Source organism: Notolepis coatsorum (genome assembly GCF_963971535.1).
Source record: "Notolepis coatsorum genome assembly, chromosome: 4".
Taxonomy (NCBI): Eukaryota; Metazoa; Chordata; class Actinopteri; order Aulopiformes; family Paralepididae; genus Notolepis; species Notolepis coatsorum.
The window spans coordinates 52,288,856-52,306,629 of record NC_140168.1 but is presented as its reverse complement, the minus strand read 5'-3'; the positions used below and the strand labels follow the sequence as shown (position 1 = coordinate 52,306,629).

General features: G+C 42.8%; 1 protein-coding gene across 1 annotated transcript; it reads left to right on the top strand.

The window, feature by feature from the left end:
* The first annotated feature begins 7,904 nt into the window (after positions 1–7,904).
* On the top strand, positions 7,905–17,581 carry LOC311226988 (G1/S-specific cyclin-E2-like). Its single transcript, XM_084312473.1, has 10 exons — positions 7,905–7,952; positions 8,118–8,168; positions 10,165–10,283; positions 11,642–11,777; positions 14,629–14,775; positions 15,014–15,109; positions 15,215–15,349; positions 15,636–15,747; positions 17,053–17,210; positions 17,453–17,581. Exons 1-10 carry the CDS (start codon positions 7,944–7,946, stop codon positions 17,531–17,533), a joined length of 1,044 nt encoding a protein of 347 aa, XP_084168599.1. The 5' UTR covers positions 7,905–7,943; the 3' UTR covers positions 17,534–17,581.
* The last annotated feature ends 193 nt before the right edge of the window (positions 17,582–17,774 follow it).

Here is a 17,774-nt window from a genome sequence, read left to right as displayed (position 1 = left end):
TTGCACATGATTTGTGGAACTCCCTCTGGTGTTGTGGTCATGGTATTCTATTCACTGACCTTTTGGAAGTACCTTGACATGTACATGGGTACCTTAGTGGTGACGTTGACTGGATCACACCAATTGTCGTTCAACATCAAAGCTACTCCACGTCCTTCTTTTTTCTGGAATCTATTGTTCGATCTTTACGGCTGTATGGCGTGGTTCGGGACATCTGGCGTCAACCTACCTGGGTTCCATCCTAGAGGCAAATCTTTCCTGTGACAAAATGGCATCCAATGTAATAAAAAAAAGTCAACCAACAAACTCGATTCTTGTACCGGATCTCCTCTCTGGTAAACAAGAATACCCTGAAGACTCTGGCAGGAGCACTCATTCAAGGGTACTACGACTATGCTTGCACCTCATGGTACCAAAGCACCTCAAAGGCACTAAAAACAAAATTACAAACATCTCAAAACAAACTGATCAGACTACTGCTTGACCTTACTCCTAGAACCCACCTCACCCCTGCCCACTTTGACAACCTAGGATGGCTTAGAGTAGACGACAGAGTACAGCAACTTGCAATGGGCCTGGTCTTCAAGATACACTACACGACCAAGGTACCCATGTACATGTCAAAATACTTCCCAAAGGTCAGTGAATACCACGATCACAACACCAGAGGGAGCTCCACAAATCATGTTAAACCCAGATTCGGTTCAAACAAGGGACTAAACACGTTTCGCAATTATGCCACATCAATGTGGAACGCCCTACCCAAAGCTGTAAAGGAATGTGAATCAGTGCACTTTCAAAACCACTCTCAAAGAGCACCTACGGGAGACTGCAATTCGAAACTGGCCCCTGTAAATGTCCTAACCCAACCCCCTCCAATGTACAGTAAATGACCAAGTATGGTGATGTCAATATTCCAATGTACAGTTTTGCTTGTACAGTTGTACAGTGTCCCCCCCCCCCCGCCCCCACCCCTCCTACCCAACCCCCAACCTCCAATGTACAGTCCCCCCCCCACCCGCCCAACCCCACCCCACCTATCCAACCTCCTCCAGTGTACAGTTTCTACGTCAAATGTATATACTCTCTTTTCTGGACTCTTTTTGTATCACAAACAGTACTGTATTTGCAAATCTGGTATGTCATAAATGTATAGATGTAGAATGAATGAATGAATGAAAACTTTATTAACAGATTGCAGAATGGGTACAGTGCAGTACAGCTCAATACATACAATTGTTAAGGGGATGCAGACCAGAGAAAGACTTTCGTCTTGTTTACACCAGGGTCCCCCATTTCCAATTCATCGTAACATATATGACATACATGACATACAGATAGACAGTACTGCTACATCTATACATTTATGACATACCAGATTTGCAATTACAGTACTGTATTTGTGATACAAAAAGAGTCCAGAAAGAAAAGAGTATATACATTAGGCGTAGAAACTGTACATTGGATTGGGTAGGTGGGGGTGGGACTGTACATTGGAGGTGGTTGGGGGGGGGGGGGGGGTAGGAGTGGGGGGGGGGGGGGGGGCAGTACTGTCTGTCTGTATGTCGTGTATGTCATATGTTATGATGATGAATTTAAAATGGGGGACCCTGATGTAAACAAGACGAAAGTCTTTCTCTGGTCTGCATCCCCTTAAGTTTGTCCGAGGTAAGCGACAGTTGTGATTGGATGAATGAATGAATGAAAACTTTATTTAACAGATTGCAGAATGGGTACAATACAGTACGGCTCAACATACAATTGTTAAGGGGATGCAGACCTGAGAAAGACGTTTGTCTTGTTTCCATCAGGGTCCCCCATTTTCAATTCATATAGACATTTATGACATACACAACATACATGACAAGGATCAAGAAAAGAGGGCAGGGTTTGAGATAGATCTAGTGTATGTATTGAGCTGTACTGTACCCATTCTGCAATCTGTTAATAAAGTTTTCAATCAATCAATCAAGCCAAGTCTCTGTGAAACAGCGAGATGCTTCCAGCTGCAGCTCCGGAGACCAGCGCTTACAAGCCCCGCACATACAAGCCCGCACATAGCAACCCCTCGCTTCCATTGGCTGATTTTGGTCACGTGATTTGGGTCCCACCCAATGGCTGAAGTTCTGCAGACGCCTCTCTGATTGGTTGGGCTCCATTTCTGCAGCCCCCTCTTTGATTGGTTGAGCGAAGCCCCTCTCTGATTGGTTTAGCTCGCCATGCGGTAAAATGCGGATGTTAATGTTATCATCTCAAGAAGATACAAATAAATATACTACCAGATTCGCGTTTATAACGTTATTTCGCGTGACTTCGCGGTTTATTCATAACGTTATGCACATTTCACAACACAGCCAGCTGTCAGAAACTGTACATTGTAACGTTATATGTTTATTCACGTAACGTTATTTCACGTGACGCGTTCAACTTGTTTACACTCCCCACTTACTGAAACTGTACCATGACGCACTCCCCACTTAACCCAGTTAATGCCTTAACTAGACAGTTAACAATATAACATTTAGATTAATTAACCCAGTTAATGCCTTAACTAGACAGTTAACAATATAACATTTAGATTAACACAGTTAATGCCTAACTAGACAGTTAACAATATAACATTTAGATAGAGAGGCTGGTGGTCAAGTCAAGAGTTTTATTTGTCACAAGTTGTTTATTTGCATACACGTTTATGGGACAGTTTTCTACACCTGACTGAACGGTCTGGGGACAAATGATTAAGGTGGGGTTACAATGATATCAAGGATGAATATGAAAAAGGGGATCTGATCTGATGGTACTTGTACTTTATAATGTGTTATATATGTATGTACATGGATTTTATGTCCGGATGGTATATCTATGGAATGGTCACTGTCTCTATCACACTCTCATATGTGCATGTTTAGCCGCATACAAGTATCTAGGATACACATATTCGTATGTGTACATAATAGGTTTACACACACTCATATGCACAAGGCTAAGTTATACATGTCAGGGGCACACATACATGCACATACTCACTTATAGGAAATAGGCATACACACACCTACATATACACATAGTTGAGGTATAGGCTCTCACTGACACATATGGGGGATATACATGTACATAGGAGACACACACATACGTAGCTGAGACGCACATATATATGCACACCTGAGATATACACTCACATAGGGGGCGGAGGCACACATGGATACGAGACACACACAAGAGATAGGAGTACAGTCGCATACCTGGAAGATGCACACACACACACATGTGAGGCATGTACACATGCTTACGTACACAGCCCTCACCCAACCCACCCAACCCCACCCCACCAACCTCCTCCAATGTACAGTTTCTACGCCAAATGTATATACACTCCTTTTCTGGACACTTTTGTATCACAAACAGTACTGTATTTGCAAATCTGATATGTCATAAATGTATAGATGTAGCAGTACTGTCTATCTGTATGTCATGTATGTCATATATGTTATGATGAATTGAAAATGGGGGACCCTGATGTAAACAAGATGAAAGTCTTTCTCTGGTCTGCATCCCCTTAACAATTGTATGTATTGAGATGTACTGTACTGTACCCATTCTGCAATCTGTTAATAAACTTTTCAATCAATCAATCAATCAATTCAATCAATCAATCAATACACGTACCCACATACATATGTTGGAGACACACATGCATGCATGCTATCATGCACACCTACATGTGTCTGGGACGCTTTCTCTCACATGCAATATGGAGAAGGGTGGCATCCCGATAGAGGATGCAGCACATACCTGCTCGCAGGTAGATCGGTCTACATGCAAAGTATATATATCAGGGATGTATACGCACAATGTATAGTATAGTATTTTTCTTTTTTTCGTAAGTCTTTTTTATTTTCCATGTCAGTTGTACCCATTCTGCAATCTGTTAATAAACTTTTCAATCAATCAATCAATCAATTCAATCAATCAATCAATCAATACACGTACCCACATACATATGTTGGAGACACACATGCATGCATGCTATCATGCACACCTACATGTGTCTGGGACGCTTACCGAACACTGTGACCTCATTTTCTTCTTCTAAATTCATGCTATATTATGTTATTATGTTATTTGATACTATCTTGTCTAGCACAGTCTCTGGAGCGTAACAGTAAGAAGCATTTTGTATGAAAGTATTCTGTACTTCTGTATGACAACTATTAAAGAACTTGAACTTGAACTTGAGTTGTTAATGTATTTGTATGAGTCCTTTACATGTTTTGTATGTTCTTACAAAAAAGAAAAAGGCAAATCTTGGAAGTTGCATATGGTGATGTGGAAAGAGATGTTTTGAATATTGGAGAGATTTGTGCAAAAAATATCAAAAAAAAAAAATAATAATAAATGCGGGTGGTCGTGCCCGCAAAGATGTGCATAATACAATAGTAATAACATATAATAGAATCCAATAGAACGACATTGTGCAATAAAACAAGTAAACAGAGTAGGGCATATCGGTATATGTACATAAGTTATTTACAGAGCATGGTAGGACATGCTAGGTCCCGTGGTAGTGCAATATTAGCTACGGATGAGGCACTGGGTCTTTATGTACATGCTATATTGGTGGTCAATGTCACTTCGGATTGCTACGACACATCTCTACTGCTTGTGACAGGCTGTGGTGCGTTCCAGACTTTACTCCTGTTGGGAAACTATAGCGATGGTCTGTGCTCACCACACTTTTCTTCGGCCTCCCCGCAGCGAGCCGTCGTCGACCCCCGAGCTTCATTTTACGACGGGCAACAGAGGTGGGTTGAGCCGCTATACTTGGCCCAGCACGGTTAGCGACTCGCCTGAGTGCGTGTGCACGTTTTGATGCATGGCTGATACCAGAGCGGCCGAAGGTGTGTAGCGCTGACAGCAGCTTGGAGGGATTCCCCTTCAGCTGATTGAAGGTCTTTATCATGGCTTTATCATCACCACCCTCTGTAGAGCCTCTTGCTCTGCCTTTGTGCAGCTGGAGAACCACACAGACTTCACACAGACTGTCTGTACAATACTGCTGTAGGCCTATAATACTTATGTAAATAAGTAAGGCAATTGAAATATATCTGCAGTACAGCTCAATACACACAATTGTTAAGGGGATGCAGACCAGAGAAAGACTTCCGTCTTGTTTACATCAGGGTCCCCCATTTTCAATTCATCATAAATGTACAGTTCCCTCCCCCTTGTATATATTTACTGTATGTCACAAATGTAACAGTACTGCATGGTCTGCATCCCCTTAACAATTGTGTGTATTGAGCTGTACTGCATTCTGCAATCTGTTAATAAAGTTTTCAATCAATCAATCAATCAATCAATCAATCAATCAATCAATCAATCAATCAATCAATCGGTCACTGTACCCATTCTGCAATCTGTTAATAAAGTTTTCAATCAATCAATCAATCAATCAATCAATCAATCGGTCAGGTCACGTGTACCCATTCTACAATCTGTTAATAAAGTTTTCAATCAATCAATCAGGGCCTGTGGTCACGTGTACCCATTCGGCAATCTGTTAATAAAGTTTTCAATCAATCAATCAATCTGTTAATAAAGTTTTCAATCAATGAATCAATGAATCAATGAATCAATGAATCAATGAATCAATCAATCAATCAATCCCGCAGTGCAACGTGACCCAAATCATACGGCAATCTGTTAATAAAGTTTTCAATCAATCAATCAATCAATCCCGCAGTGCAACGTGACCCAAAATCACGTGACCAAAATCAGCCAATGGAAGCGAGGGGTTGCTATGTGCGGGCTTGTATGTGCGGGGCTTGTAAGCGCTGGTCTCCGGAGCTGCAGCTGGGTACTATTGGAAACAGCTGCACGTCCTCTCATTTTCTCCACTCAAAAGGGCACTTTTGCGTGACGTTATTTAGCCATGGGCGCACATGGAAGAGAAGAGCACCCCCCCCCCCCCCCCCCCCCGAGTCCGCTAACGCATGCGCGGGAAGCTCAAATCATACCCACCACAAACAACACAACGATTTCCATTTACCCATACTTTTGAGCCATTACTAGCCATACTCCTCTCGACATGTCATTGCACAAACGCACACGTCACAGAAAAAGTCTTGCATATTAATTCACGTTATATATAATGTTCGTTTTCGGACTGTAAAAAGTGAGAGGGACAAAAACAAGATTTTGAAAAGTGAGGGGGACATGTCCCCACTGTCCCTATTGGATTTCGTCGCCCCTGGCTATGACTATAAATGGTAAATGACTAATACAACCGAGGGGAGATGGAGGGGACGGCGGTCTCTACGCGCACCGCCGCGTCATGACAGCTCTCTCTGTTTACATCCCGAGCCCAGAGCACGCTGCGTGCTACTCTCACTCTGATTGGCTGGCAGGTCCCGAAGCTCCACCCATTAATGGGAGGCTGCTTAAAGAATACAGCTGCCAGCTCGAACAGCTGGCAAAGGTGTATAGAAAAGTCGATAGAAAGATACTTTATTAATTTAAAGTGACATTTGTAAACCCTTACAGGTCTACGATCTCACACAATGAGATAAACATTTTCAGAGCTGAACAAAAAAAATAAACAATATAATTCTGAGAAAACATTGGTTTCTGCCACGTTCAAGTTCTTCCCCATAATACAATTTCTCAACTATAGTATCCTAGCTATAATGTGTGGCAGCTAAGAAACCACTTTGTGCTATTGCCATATGAAAGCACTCTATTTATCAGAATGATTTGAACGGGACCAATATTTAGGTGGAATAATGAATGACACACATGCGCCATGACAGATCAACAGCACCGTGTTGGCGCGAGCTCTGACTGTGACCCGCGGCGAGGCGCCAAATGGATCAGTTCTCATCTGAACTCTGCCCGGTAAGTCGCATGATAGGTGATAGCCCTCACTGGCTGCCTAAACTCTTCTTACACGCACACTTATATTATTTATTATCTACCATATGTAACATACCAAGTAAGACTTATTGGATACTCGTCCGTCATCAAGTTAGATAACGATATAAATATAATTTGGTCGGCTCAGAGTCTGGTTATTTTTCAGTCTAGCGTGTAAACTCATCTGACTGCCTGCTACTTAGCAAGCTAACCTTGCTGTTGTTGTAGTTGAAACGTTATGTTATATTTCACTTGTAAACCGGTGGTCCCAGTTGGTTTTAGCTGCCCGGTTATTAAACAGCTGGATTAACGTTAGCTATGGTTAATTAAACAGCTGGCTAACATGACTACCGTGATGGAGATATCCTAACATGTGATCAGCCCGAAGTGTGGATGGGGATGTTTCGTTGTACGTTAGATATGAACATACTTGTCATTGTGGTATGGTAAAAGTTAAACAAACCCAAGGCTTTGTGTCGCTGTGTGTCAAGTTGTTGCAGCAGATTGTTATCATGGTGCTGCTAGGCCAGCAGCTGCTACTACTTTTGGAGGGAGCGAGGCTGTCGTTGCAGATGATCCCTTTGTGCAGTTTCTGGTCCCTGTTGTGTTGTTTTGGAACATCAATATATCATGATATCAATGGTACATTAAAATGAAAGCGAGACTCGTACATTATAGATTAGATTATTATTATAGACATTAAGTTTGTCCACCATAGTTGGCATATAGAATAGGGGTGTTTTTAAGGAAACCATTGCAGTAGCCACTGAGAGAGGAGGGGGTTAACTTGTGTTAGTTTTACAGCATTAACTTATCACAGTCGCAGCACATCTTGAAAATTAATCAAATGTTTTAATTTACAAAAACAGCCCCCCTCGTCATAGCCATGACTCGAAGAAGGTAATAACCATAACTATAGCATAGAACTATTAGTAGTTTGGTTGTTGGCATTTTGAAATGAGTGTCTAATTTAATCTCTTTGCAGTATTCGCCTATGCAAAAGGTCTGAAAATTGGGTTCAGAAAAGAAAGATGGCAACGGTAAGACCTTTTAATAAAAATATTTTAGATTACATAGTTTTCAAAATAGAAACGGGTCTGTTATGTATTTATCTTAACTGCATGGTGTCCAATGTCTACTTGCCCTTGGTGTGTGGTCAAGTGCGTACTTTGCAGATAAGTGATTGTGATTCTCATTAATTTCAGCAAAGCAACGGAATGAAGGCTCAACCCGTTTCCAAACGGCAAAATGAGAAGGTAAGCTTGTTCAGTGAAGTTCTCACGCTCCGACATCACCACAACAAGTTTTCAAGTTCAAGTTTCTTTAATAGTTGTCATACAGAAGTACAGAATACTTTTATACAAAATGCTTCTTACTGTTGCGCTCCAGAGACTGTGCAAGACAAGATAAGTATGAAATAAAATAACATAGTAAAATTAGAAGTAAAAAAAATGAGGTCACAGTGTTCAGTTTAGACATATGTACAATGTTCGATGCAGAATAGACGTAGTTACCATACAATATACAATACTGTGCAGTGTACTAATATACAATACTATATAGTGCAAGGCAGAAATGGAGAAATGGGACGAGGTGCAATTTAGGTACAATTCACAGTAGGTGTACGAGTTGTAGTGCAAATCCTTTATCAATAAATATATATATCTCCCAAAATAACAAAACTCTTGTGTATTGCTGTGAGTTCACATTTAGTAGTTTAGCTGACTCTTCAAAGTGACACGTTCTGTACAAAAATTCAGCAGGAAGGGTACAACTCTGGCAGCTATGGTTAATGATATTGCTCGTCAAACGGTGTCGAACTTGAGTGCATTGAGGATTCACGGACAACGATAGCGCAGAAGAACCACATCTTTTAAGTGAACGAGTAGATTCTATTCGCCAACGTGAATGAATTGAAGTTTAACTAATGGCTTGTTTGGCATCCGAACATGAGGGGAACTCGTGTGTTTATATAGAAGCAGTACATTGAGTCGGGCGCCAGGGGAACAGAGTGATTCGGGTGACATCTCTATTCGATTCGCTACTATTGAATGGATTCAACGGAATGCCTACCCGAATCACTCCAAAGAATCACTCAATGAATGATGAGTGGCTATTGAACGAGTCGCTCTTGTGAGCAGAACGGTTAGCATGGCTATAATGGAGTTGCCTGGCTTGTGGACGTTAATGAGCCAAATACTTTTTTAAAGCCATTTGTGGAGGCTACAAACGTATAGATCACCGCTGGCTGCACAAGGAAGGAACTGGAAGCCTAACCTGGAACATCTTGGACTGTGCAGGTGGAGGAGAGACCCCAACTACCCCCATTTCAGCCATACTACCCTAATTGTTCCCTGCCATGCACATGTTTACACAATACTTTTTTTGATCTACCTTTTTTTCTATTTTTCTCCCATCCCAATTTCGTATCGTCCAATTCTACCCTCCCCTGTCTCGAACGTTGTTAGGCCATGTCTCCCACAAGCCGGCTGCAATGTGGACGATGCCTTACATCACGTGTCCCCTCCGGTACTCGAGGAAGCAGCAGTCGCATCTTTTCACCTGCACAGCGCGATCTCTCAGCGTCGGGGGTCTGCGTTTGGAGGGCACGCCGCCCCCGTCGCTTCCTGATTCTGCTGCGCAGGCGCACCAACCGACCTGTAGGAGTCGCTGTCCACAACGTCCGATCCCCACCCATCAGCTCGAACCCAGCGTCTCCTGCATTGGTGGTGAGCGCCTTGCCCACTGCACCACCTAGCCGCCCATGTTTACACAATACTCAGTCACATCATAATGACTTCAATTGCAAATCTCATGAGATGGATGTGGCCACTGTCTCACTTGCTATATAAATGCGTACGGTATTATGTATGGCTGGGCCATTGGCTCTGGTATTTCCGTCACCACTGTATAGTTTAATTAGCAAATTGGTTTGGGGGTAGTCGGTAGACTGCGCCTATTTGGCATGTCTGGAATCCTGTGCTTTGTTCTTAATTATGTGTTAAGTTTGGCAAGGTGAGGGATTACTGTGACTGGGGCTAGTCTAGTGGCAGATCAGGACATTTACATTTGAAAGGTGAATAGAACGAATCGACTACTCGGGACAGTCTAAAAATAATCAAATCTGTTTTGGGTCTTCCCACTACTACTCTTTCAGTCCCTCATAGCTCAGCCAAGGTCGTCAAGGCTAATGGTGGGACCATCAGGACGCATTCACTCTAAACCTCACAACGACCCTCATTTGCATTTCAGAACCGGCAGATCCTTGAAGGAGTTGCCAGCCCTATTAAGGCGCTTGGCGTGGCCTCTGAGCCTGGCTACGTCACCGACACTTCCAGCGATGTGTTGATACTGCCGTCCCCTCTCCTCGGGTAAAACCTGGTTCACATTATACATATTTTGTCCAGATTGTAGCACTGATTTGTGCCACACCACCCCCTCAGGACTGATGGTAGCCACATAGTTTTACCTATAGTGTTAGTTAACCTCTTCCACCCGACGGGGCCGGTACCGGTCCTGAAATGACATCTGTTCATAAATCAATATTTTTCAGACTGTTGTATAAAAGTAGCGATTTTTATTTCAAACGTATTTAAGTATAAACATCATAAACATGTCACAACAGCATGTAGAATGTATATTATCATCGATACGTTAGTTTAGCAATAGGTTAAAAGTGTTATTAGATAGATTTGACTTTTCGATTGGGTCAAGTCTATTTCGCGAGGGTGACCATTTTGGATATTTTGAACCATGGGAATTGTAGTTTTACTACACTACACTTCCCTTAAAGTTCTATGGGGTTCAGAGTTCTGTATGAATTTAATTATTTCAATAACTTATTATTCGGGATAATAAGCCACAAAAGGTAAAGTTTTTGACAAATATTGAAAGGCAGTTCGTTTCTCTTCCCTATCGTTAACATGTAGGAACAATTAGATCTGAAATTAGTTTCAAAACGGTTGCACTGTGGGGAAAATTAAAAAGTACAGTAGATTTCATTATCTGTTCTTATGCACGCCTGGTGATACTAAATCCAAATTGAACTTGTGCGAATTGGTCATTTATAAGCCTCCTATTCTATATTCTATAATAATATTTCAAATTGCATTGGTCCGGATGGGAGAATTCAGTACTGTATCTACAGAACCTTCTGTTTAATAATCTTCCCTTTATTAATTTCCTTCGATTTTTTTGTACACATGATCTCAAGAAGGTACTGAACGAGATCAGTGGCAGTTTTTAATGTTTGGTCATTATTAGCATGGTGTTATTCACTGTCAAATATGCAAAGAAAAATCATAATTCATATTCTCCTTTGTTTCATAACAATTTAAGCAAGCCTAGTAATAGACACAATATTTCTGACACTGTGAATACATTCCCTGAGGTCCATAGATGTCCCTAGATAACAATAATATGCAAATGGTCCTTGTAGAAGCGGAGCAATATTCCATTTACCTAGGTATATATTTTAGGCAGATTTTCAGAAAATATTCCACGGTGGAAGAGGTTAAAGGGTTAAGACTCAAAACTGCCTGGCCCTCCAGATGGACTCTTGATGGCAAAACCCTTTTCCTTTACCTACTTAGTGTGAACACAAACTGGTATGCTTTAAAAAAATTGTTTGTCCCACGCTTAATGGATAACTTTTCTACCATTCTGTCAACTCTTCTTGCTAGTACTAGCCACAGTGCAGTTAAAGTTGCCCTTTTGTTGCTTTGTGCAGTTGGGGTTCTCTTGAGCATGTGATGAGGAAGATGGAGGGAAAGGAGAGGAAGTACAAGCACTCTAAAGACGTCCTGCAGCAGCATCCCAAAATGGAGGCTGGGATGAGGTCCACCCTCCTAGACTGGTTACTAGAGGTAAGACACGGCATGTCCTCTGGTTCCAGTGTTGCCGGATGGGAGATGTTAAATTATAATAGCGGAGGCTTAAAAAGATCATTTATTTTACCATTGTTTACAAGTTCTAACCAATGGAACAACATTATTGTACAGAATACGATAATTATCGTACATCTGGCAACACTGTCCAAGTCTCACGTTGATTGATAAATGGGAAATGCAGTGTGCAGACTCGCGTTTAAATGTAATTTTCTTTTTTATATTATTTGAAATTTTTTACTCTGTATGAAGTTCATACATCTTCAGAAGACCTCTTACAAGGAATTGGAATTTAGACTTTGGAGCACTAGGTTCAGTTGCCATATAGACCACCGCAACACTTCTGGTATTCTGAAATCATGGGAGAGAAAATTAATGAATGTGGATGAGAGCCTTGACATTAAGTGGTTGTAGCTACGGCTGTGGGGGTGCTGGAGACGTGATCCAATAGACTTTTATACGCCCGAGTCTCCTGAACACTGAACGACCAATCCTAAGTCGATCAGCACTTTCTCTGCCGAGCTATAGTCACTTTTCCAGACCTACTTCCGAACTCCGCATGCGCAGATTGATGAACCTAGAAATCCAGAGACTCCGTGGGCAATCTGCGCATGTGTAGTTCGGGAGTAGGTCCAGAAAAGTGAGTGACTCTCCTCCATGAGCTCAATGTAACGCGGAAGTGCAGTGATCTATTCTAGAGTCTCGCACACTAGGGCTGCATGATTAATCTTTTTTTAATCGAAATCACGATTTGGAATGATGCAATTATCAAATCAAAAAAAAAAAAAAAAAAATCGCAATTTTTTTTTATTCGTTTTTAAAAAAAAATGTTTATTTAACCAGGAAGTCCCATTGAGATACAAGATCGGTTTGGGAGAGGGAGGTAAGGGGTTTTAGATTGTGTGTTGTGAAGTTTAGACTTCAGAGAGGGAGAGTAAAGTACAGAAAAAAAGGTACCGTTGGATACCGGGCGGTATCGATTCCCAGGTAAAAAGAAACATTTTCAGGCTCGGTGTCCTGAAAAGACCCACTGCGTAGGCCAGATGCAAGCCGCATTTTACAATAAACCTCTGGGGCTGCTTAAAAAAATAATAATTATAATCGCAAATTTAATTGCAATCGCAATCCCAAAATCGTGCAGCCCTATCGCACACATCTTTCACGCACGTGCACAGTGAAGGTCCCGTTAGGCTCATGCGCTGGCTTCGACCTCTGCTACTTTGCAAAACAATGCTTGGTGTTAGATGGCCACACTTCTGATGTAAATGTGACCATTGCCAGTTTGGTGGTGTGACGTTTACTATGTGGTGTTTTTCTATGAATGGAGGTTATTCCCGGTATTCTTTTAAAACAAAGGTAATGTAAAGATTTGGCCAATATGGGTCGCGACTTAACAGACAAATTGCGCTATTCTCGCTGCTCCCTAAAACAAAAGCATTTCAATTTTAAGCATTACTTCTTCAAAACCTTCGTAGCCTGTGAAATACGATATCATTGGTCCGCGTCCGCCTGTATGTTAGCTGACGGACACACATTCGTTTTGCTGCTTTGGACACGATCAAATGTCACGCAGAGGGTTGTGCATGAGTGATGGATGTGTACGCCCACACTCACTCGTGTATGGACAACAGGAGAAAGAGGGGAAGTTCCTCTGCAAGGCTCAAACATTGTCATACTAGCCCCTTGGTAAAGATGCTTTGACAGGGATTGAACATGTGGCCTTCCAGTTACGGGACTCACCAGACAGTGTTGCCAGGTGGGACATGTTCAATTATCGTACCAGGGGCTTACAATTATAATAGTTTGGTGGGAAATGATCGCTTGCAAGTTCTAACCAATGGAACATAATAGTAGGACAGAGGGCATATTATCGTACACTAGGGGTGTAACGGTACACAAAAACCACGGTACGGTACGTACCTCGGTTTTGAAGTCACGGTTCGGTACGGGTTTTCGGTACAGTGGGGGGAAGTTTGGTTTTCCATGTTCCACTCAGGGGTGATGTAGTGTGCAGTAACTAATAACGAATAAACGTGTAGGGCTGTCAACGAATATTCTATATTGAAATGAATAATCAACTTGAATAAAAAAAAGAAAAAAACATAATAATAATTATTATATTGGGGGGCGGCTACGTGGCGTAGTGGGCAAGGCACTCGCCACGAAATGCTGGAGACGCTGGGCTCGTCAGTTCGAGCCCAGCGCTCCACATTTGCTTTCAGTTTAGCTGGTCGTCTGTACTAATACACATTGGCCGTATTAGGGGGTGGGAAACTGATGGGTGGGGATCGGGCGTTGTGGACAGCGACTCCTACAGGTCGGTTGGTGCGCCTGCGCAGTAGAATCAGGAAGTGTCGGGGGCAGCGTGAGCCTCCCACGCGTTACTCCTCGCCACTGAGAGATCGAGCTGCGCAGGTGAAAAGATGCGACTGCTGTTACCTCAAGTACCGGAGGGGACTTGTGCTATGTATGACTTAGTCCACATTGCAGCCGGCTTGTGGGAGGCAAGAAACAGCGTCCGTGACAGGGGAGGGTTGAATTGGATGATACGAAATTGGGATGGGAGAAAAATATAGAAAAATGGGAGAAAAAGTGGATACATTTTTTTTTTTTATTATATTGGATTGTGAAAAAAAACTGCCCCCAGTGGGCGGTCGTTAGTGGTTAACATACCGTTGTATTTGTTCGGTACACTATACAGCCGTATGGTACGGTACACAGTGAAACGGTTCGGTACGGATACGCGTACCTTTACACCCCTATCGTACACATATATGATAATTATCTGGCAGACTAGAGATGACTAAACCAAACTTTGATGTGTTCCCAGGTGAGCGAGTACTTCAGCCTTCATCGGCAGACATTCTACCTGGCGCAGGACTTCTTGGACAGGTTCCTGCTGACCCAGGTCGACATTAACAAGGGCATACTGCAGCTTATTGGGATAACCTGTCTCTTCATAGCATCAAAAGTGGAAGTAAGTGAGAAAGATGAGAGGATTTGTCAAAAACACTCAAGACATGCCCCCATTTCACACCTCACTCCAGCCGGGTGCTAGACGGGCAGCAGTGTAGGGACATTGTAGGGCTTCAACTGGCTGTAATTCCATTCAAAAGTCACTTGCTTGATGGGGCGAAGTGCTCCAAGACAAATTTCTCATGCATGCAAATGTACTTGGTGACAATGAAATGCTAAAAGCAATTGCCTTTCCTTAGGAAGTCAACCCTCCCAAGGTCGCTGACTTGGCCTTCATGACGGACGAGGCCTTCTTTGATTTTCAGATTCTAGACATGGAGCTCATCATTCTAAAGGTAAGTAGGCACACAATGTGTTCTGATGGACCACGTTTTCTATGCACAAACCACCAATGGCTTTTATTATAATTTTTCATTCATCTTTCAACATTGATTTCCCAGGCATTAAACTGGAACCTGTGTCCTGAGACGGCCTTGTCTTGGCTGAACTTCTACATTCAGATGGCGTCTCTGAACGGCAGCACTGACATCCTGAAACCTCAGTTTTCTCAGGAGGTTTATATACAAGTTACACGGGTAGGTGGACTGATGGAATGGAGTGGTGGGAGAGAAACAAAACATTGTGATGACTTGATATAAATGTGGAAATTCAGCTGTATCGATGTCAAATTTGAATTGAAAATGTGTTTCTATAATTGATCTGCAATCAATGCTGTGAACTAATAACTTTGTGTGCGATTTTGCACATTCTGAATCTGGACTCTGCATGTCGTCGTTACTCTTACTATACATTGTCCAGTAAAACAGCCCCCACTAAAAAAAAATCTTACGGAAACCACGGCTTGACACTTTTCTCCTCCAGCTGTTGGATCTGTGCATCCTCAACGTCAACTCTCTGGACTTCCGGTACCGAGTGTTGGCTGCTTCAGCTCTGTGCCATTTCATGGAATATGAAACTATTGAAAAGGTTTCAGGTAAGAAACTGAATCCAGGCAGACATTTGTTGTGTCCACACTCCACAGGAACAACATGAAATACAAAGCAAGATGCAGATATATATATATATATATATTTTTTTTTACCTTAACACATTGAGTGCCACACGCCTTCCGGGAAGTGACTACTTCCGTGCCGCCCATTAAACCCATGTAAACGTAGTTGTAGTTTGTAGAACTAAACCTATATTTTATAGTATCGCTATGGGTCTAATAACGCCCTCGAGTCTCATTGAGCCGCTTCTGGTCAACGTGCAAAAAACAGATAATCTTTTCTTCCGTACATTTCCGTTTGATACCGTTTTGAATATGAACATAGTCCGGCCGCTTCTGAGCAATTCCAGGGAAAAGACACAAACAGCGTTTTTGTGTAATTCAATAAACACGTTGTCATTTTTCGCCTGATTATCGGATCTTCCTGAAATCAACGCTAGATCATCACTATTATCCTTTGTGGTGCACGCATGCAATGTGGTTTAGACCGGCGACCCCCCCCCCATCCTGCATCCCAACGGCAGAACAGCCAGACACATAAACACATATAGCTTCAATCGCAGTAGAAATAAATATCAGATCAACGCAAGCTTTCATATATAGTCTCCTTACCTGTTCTCTGAAGTAATGGGAAAAAAATAATCCAATAATCTCATCGCCATTCCAGTTATCCACAGCGATCGTCCCTCCGACGTTATTGGGCATTGCTCTTCAACGGGCGGGCGGGGTCAGTTGTCCAAGCCATCCCTATAAGCGTGTGTTTTGCCGGAGTGTTTAGGACCCGCCCCCACGCCGCAGCTCGGTATAGAAAATAAACAAACCCATTTCTAACCGGGTGCATTACTGGCCGAAGGCGTTAGAGGGCGGTATAATACCGTCTGCCAGCTTAGACACACTCGGAACAGTATGCACAAGGTGCCCCGCTGAATTATGAATGGATATAGATAATAAAAGAAATACCGTCACAGAAACGTAGATCTACGTTTCCGGCACTCAGCGATCGGATGACAGAACCGTAGATCTACGTGAACGGCACTGAAAGTGTTAATCCTATCCGTCTGCTCTGAGGAGGATGTGATAATCTGGCATAAAACGTCATCTAAATGTTCTGTCTCGAGAGCTCGGCCACATCGTGTTTTGATATTTAGAATTGTCGTTTGATATTTTTCTTCACCAGACACTTTAAAATGACATGGCTTTATCATCATTCCTCATTGAAACATTACACTTCTGGAGGGGAGCTTGCACCACTGAGGCTGAACATGTTAACAGTTGTCCTCCCTCCCTCAGGTCTATCTCAGGAGGACATGATGGCCTGTGGGGACTGGATGGCTCCCTTTGTAGCAACGGTGGCTTTGTGGGGCAAGGCGATGCCCAAAGACTTTCACAACGTCCCGTCGGCGGACAGACACAACATCCAGACCACCACTGACTACATGACCATGCTGGTATAAGACCTGTTTTACTACACGTTATACAGACTACATGCCAATGCTGGTATGACCGGTTTTATTTACTACATGTTAGACAGACTACATGACCATGCTGGTAAGGCGTTTTACTACACGTCAGACACAACATCCAGACAGACTACATGACCATGCTGTTTTCTTTTTTATTCTAACCAAATGGTAAAGCTGTCCGAGCGTGTTGTACTGAAGGTGTGCTTTCCCATCCCACCTTTTTTAAGGAGGCGGCTCAGAGGGAGATGGGTGACCAGTTCCTCATCCTCACACCTCCCAACAGCACAGAGAAGATGTCCGCACACTGACCAGGAGGAGGGACTGAACTGATCCCAGTTTGATTTGTCGAGGACAAGAGCACAGAAGTCCCAGTAAGAGGGACTGGCTCTGTCGCGCTCCATTCTAGACCACTGCTGGAGGGAGCTCCCCAGCCTGTGGCATGAGGGGTGCAGATGAAGGGCCCATATGAAATATGAAGAGCCAGGCTGGACAAGAGGACGATTCACACTCTGGGCTGAATGGATAGTCCAGTGTTGTGAACATGCTTTA

Coding starts and splice junctions, on each gene's coding strand:
- LOC311226988 (XM_084312473.1), top strand. Junction 11,778..14,628: donor TCCTAGACTGGTTACTAGAG/GTAAGACACGGC, acceptor ATGTGTTCCCAG/GTGAGCGAGTACTTCAGCCT. Junction 15,350..15,635: donor TTTATATACAAGTTACACGG/GTAGGTGGACTG, acceptor TTTCTCCTCCAG/CTGTTGGATCTGTGCATCCT.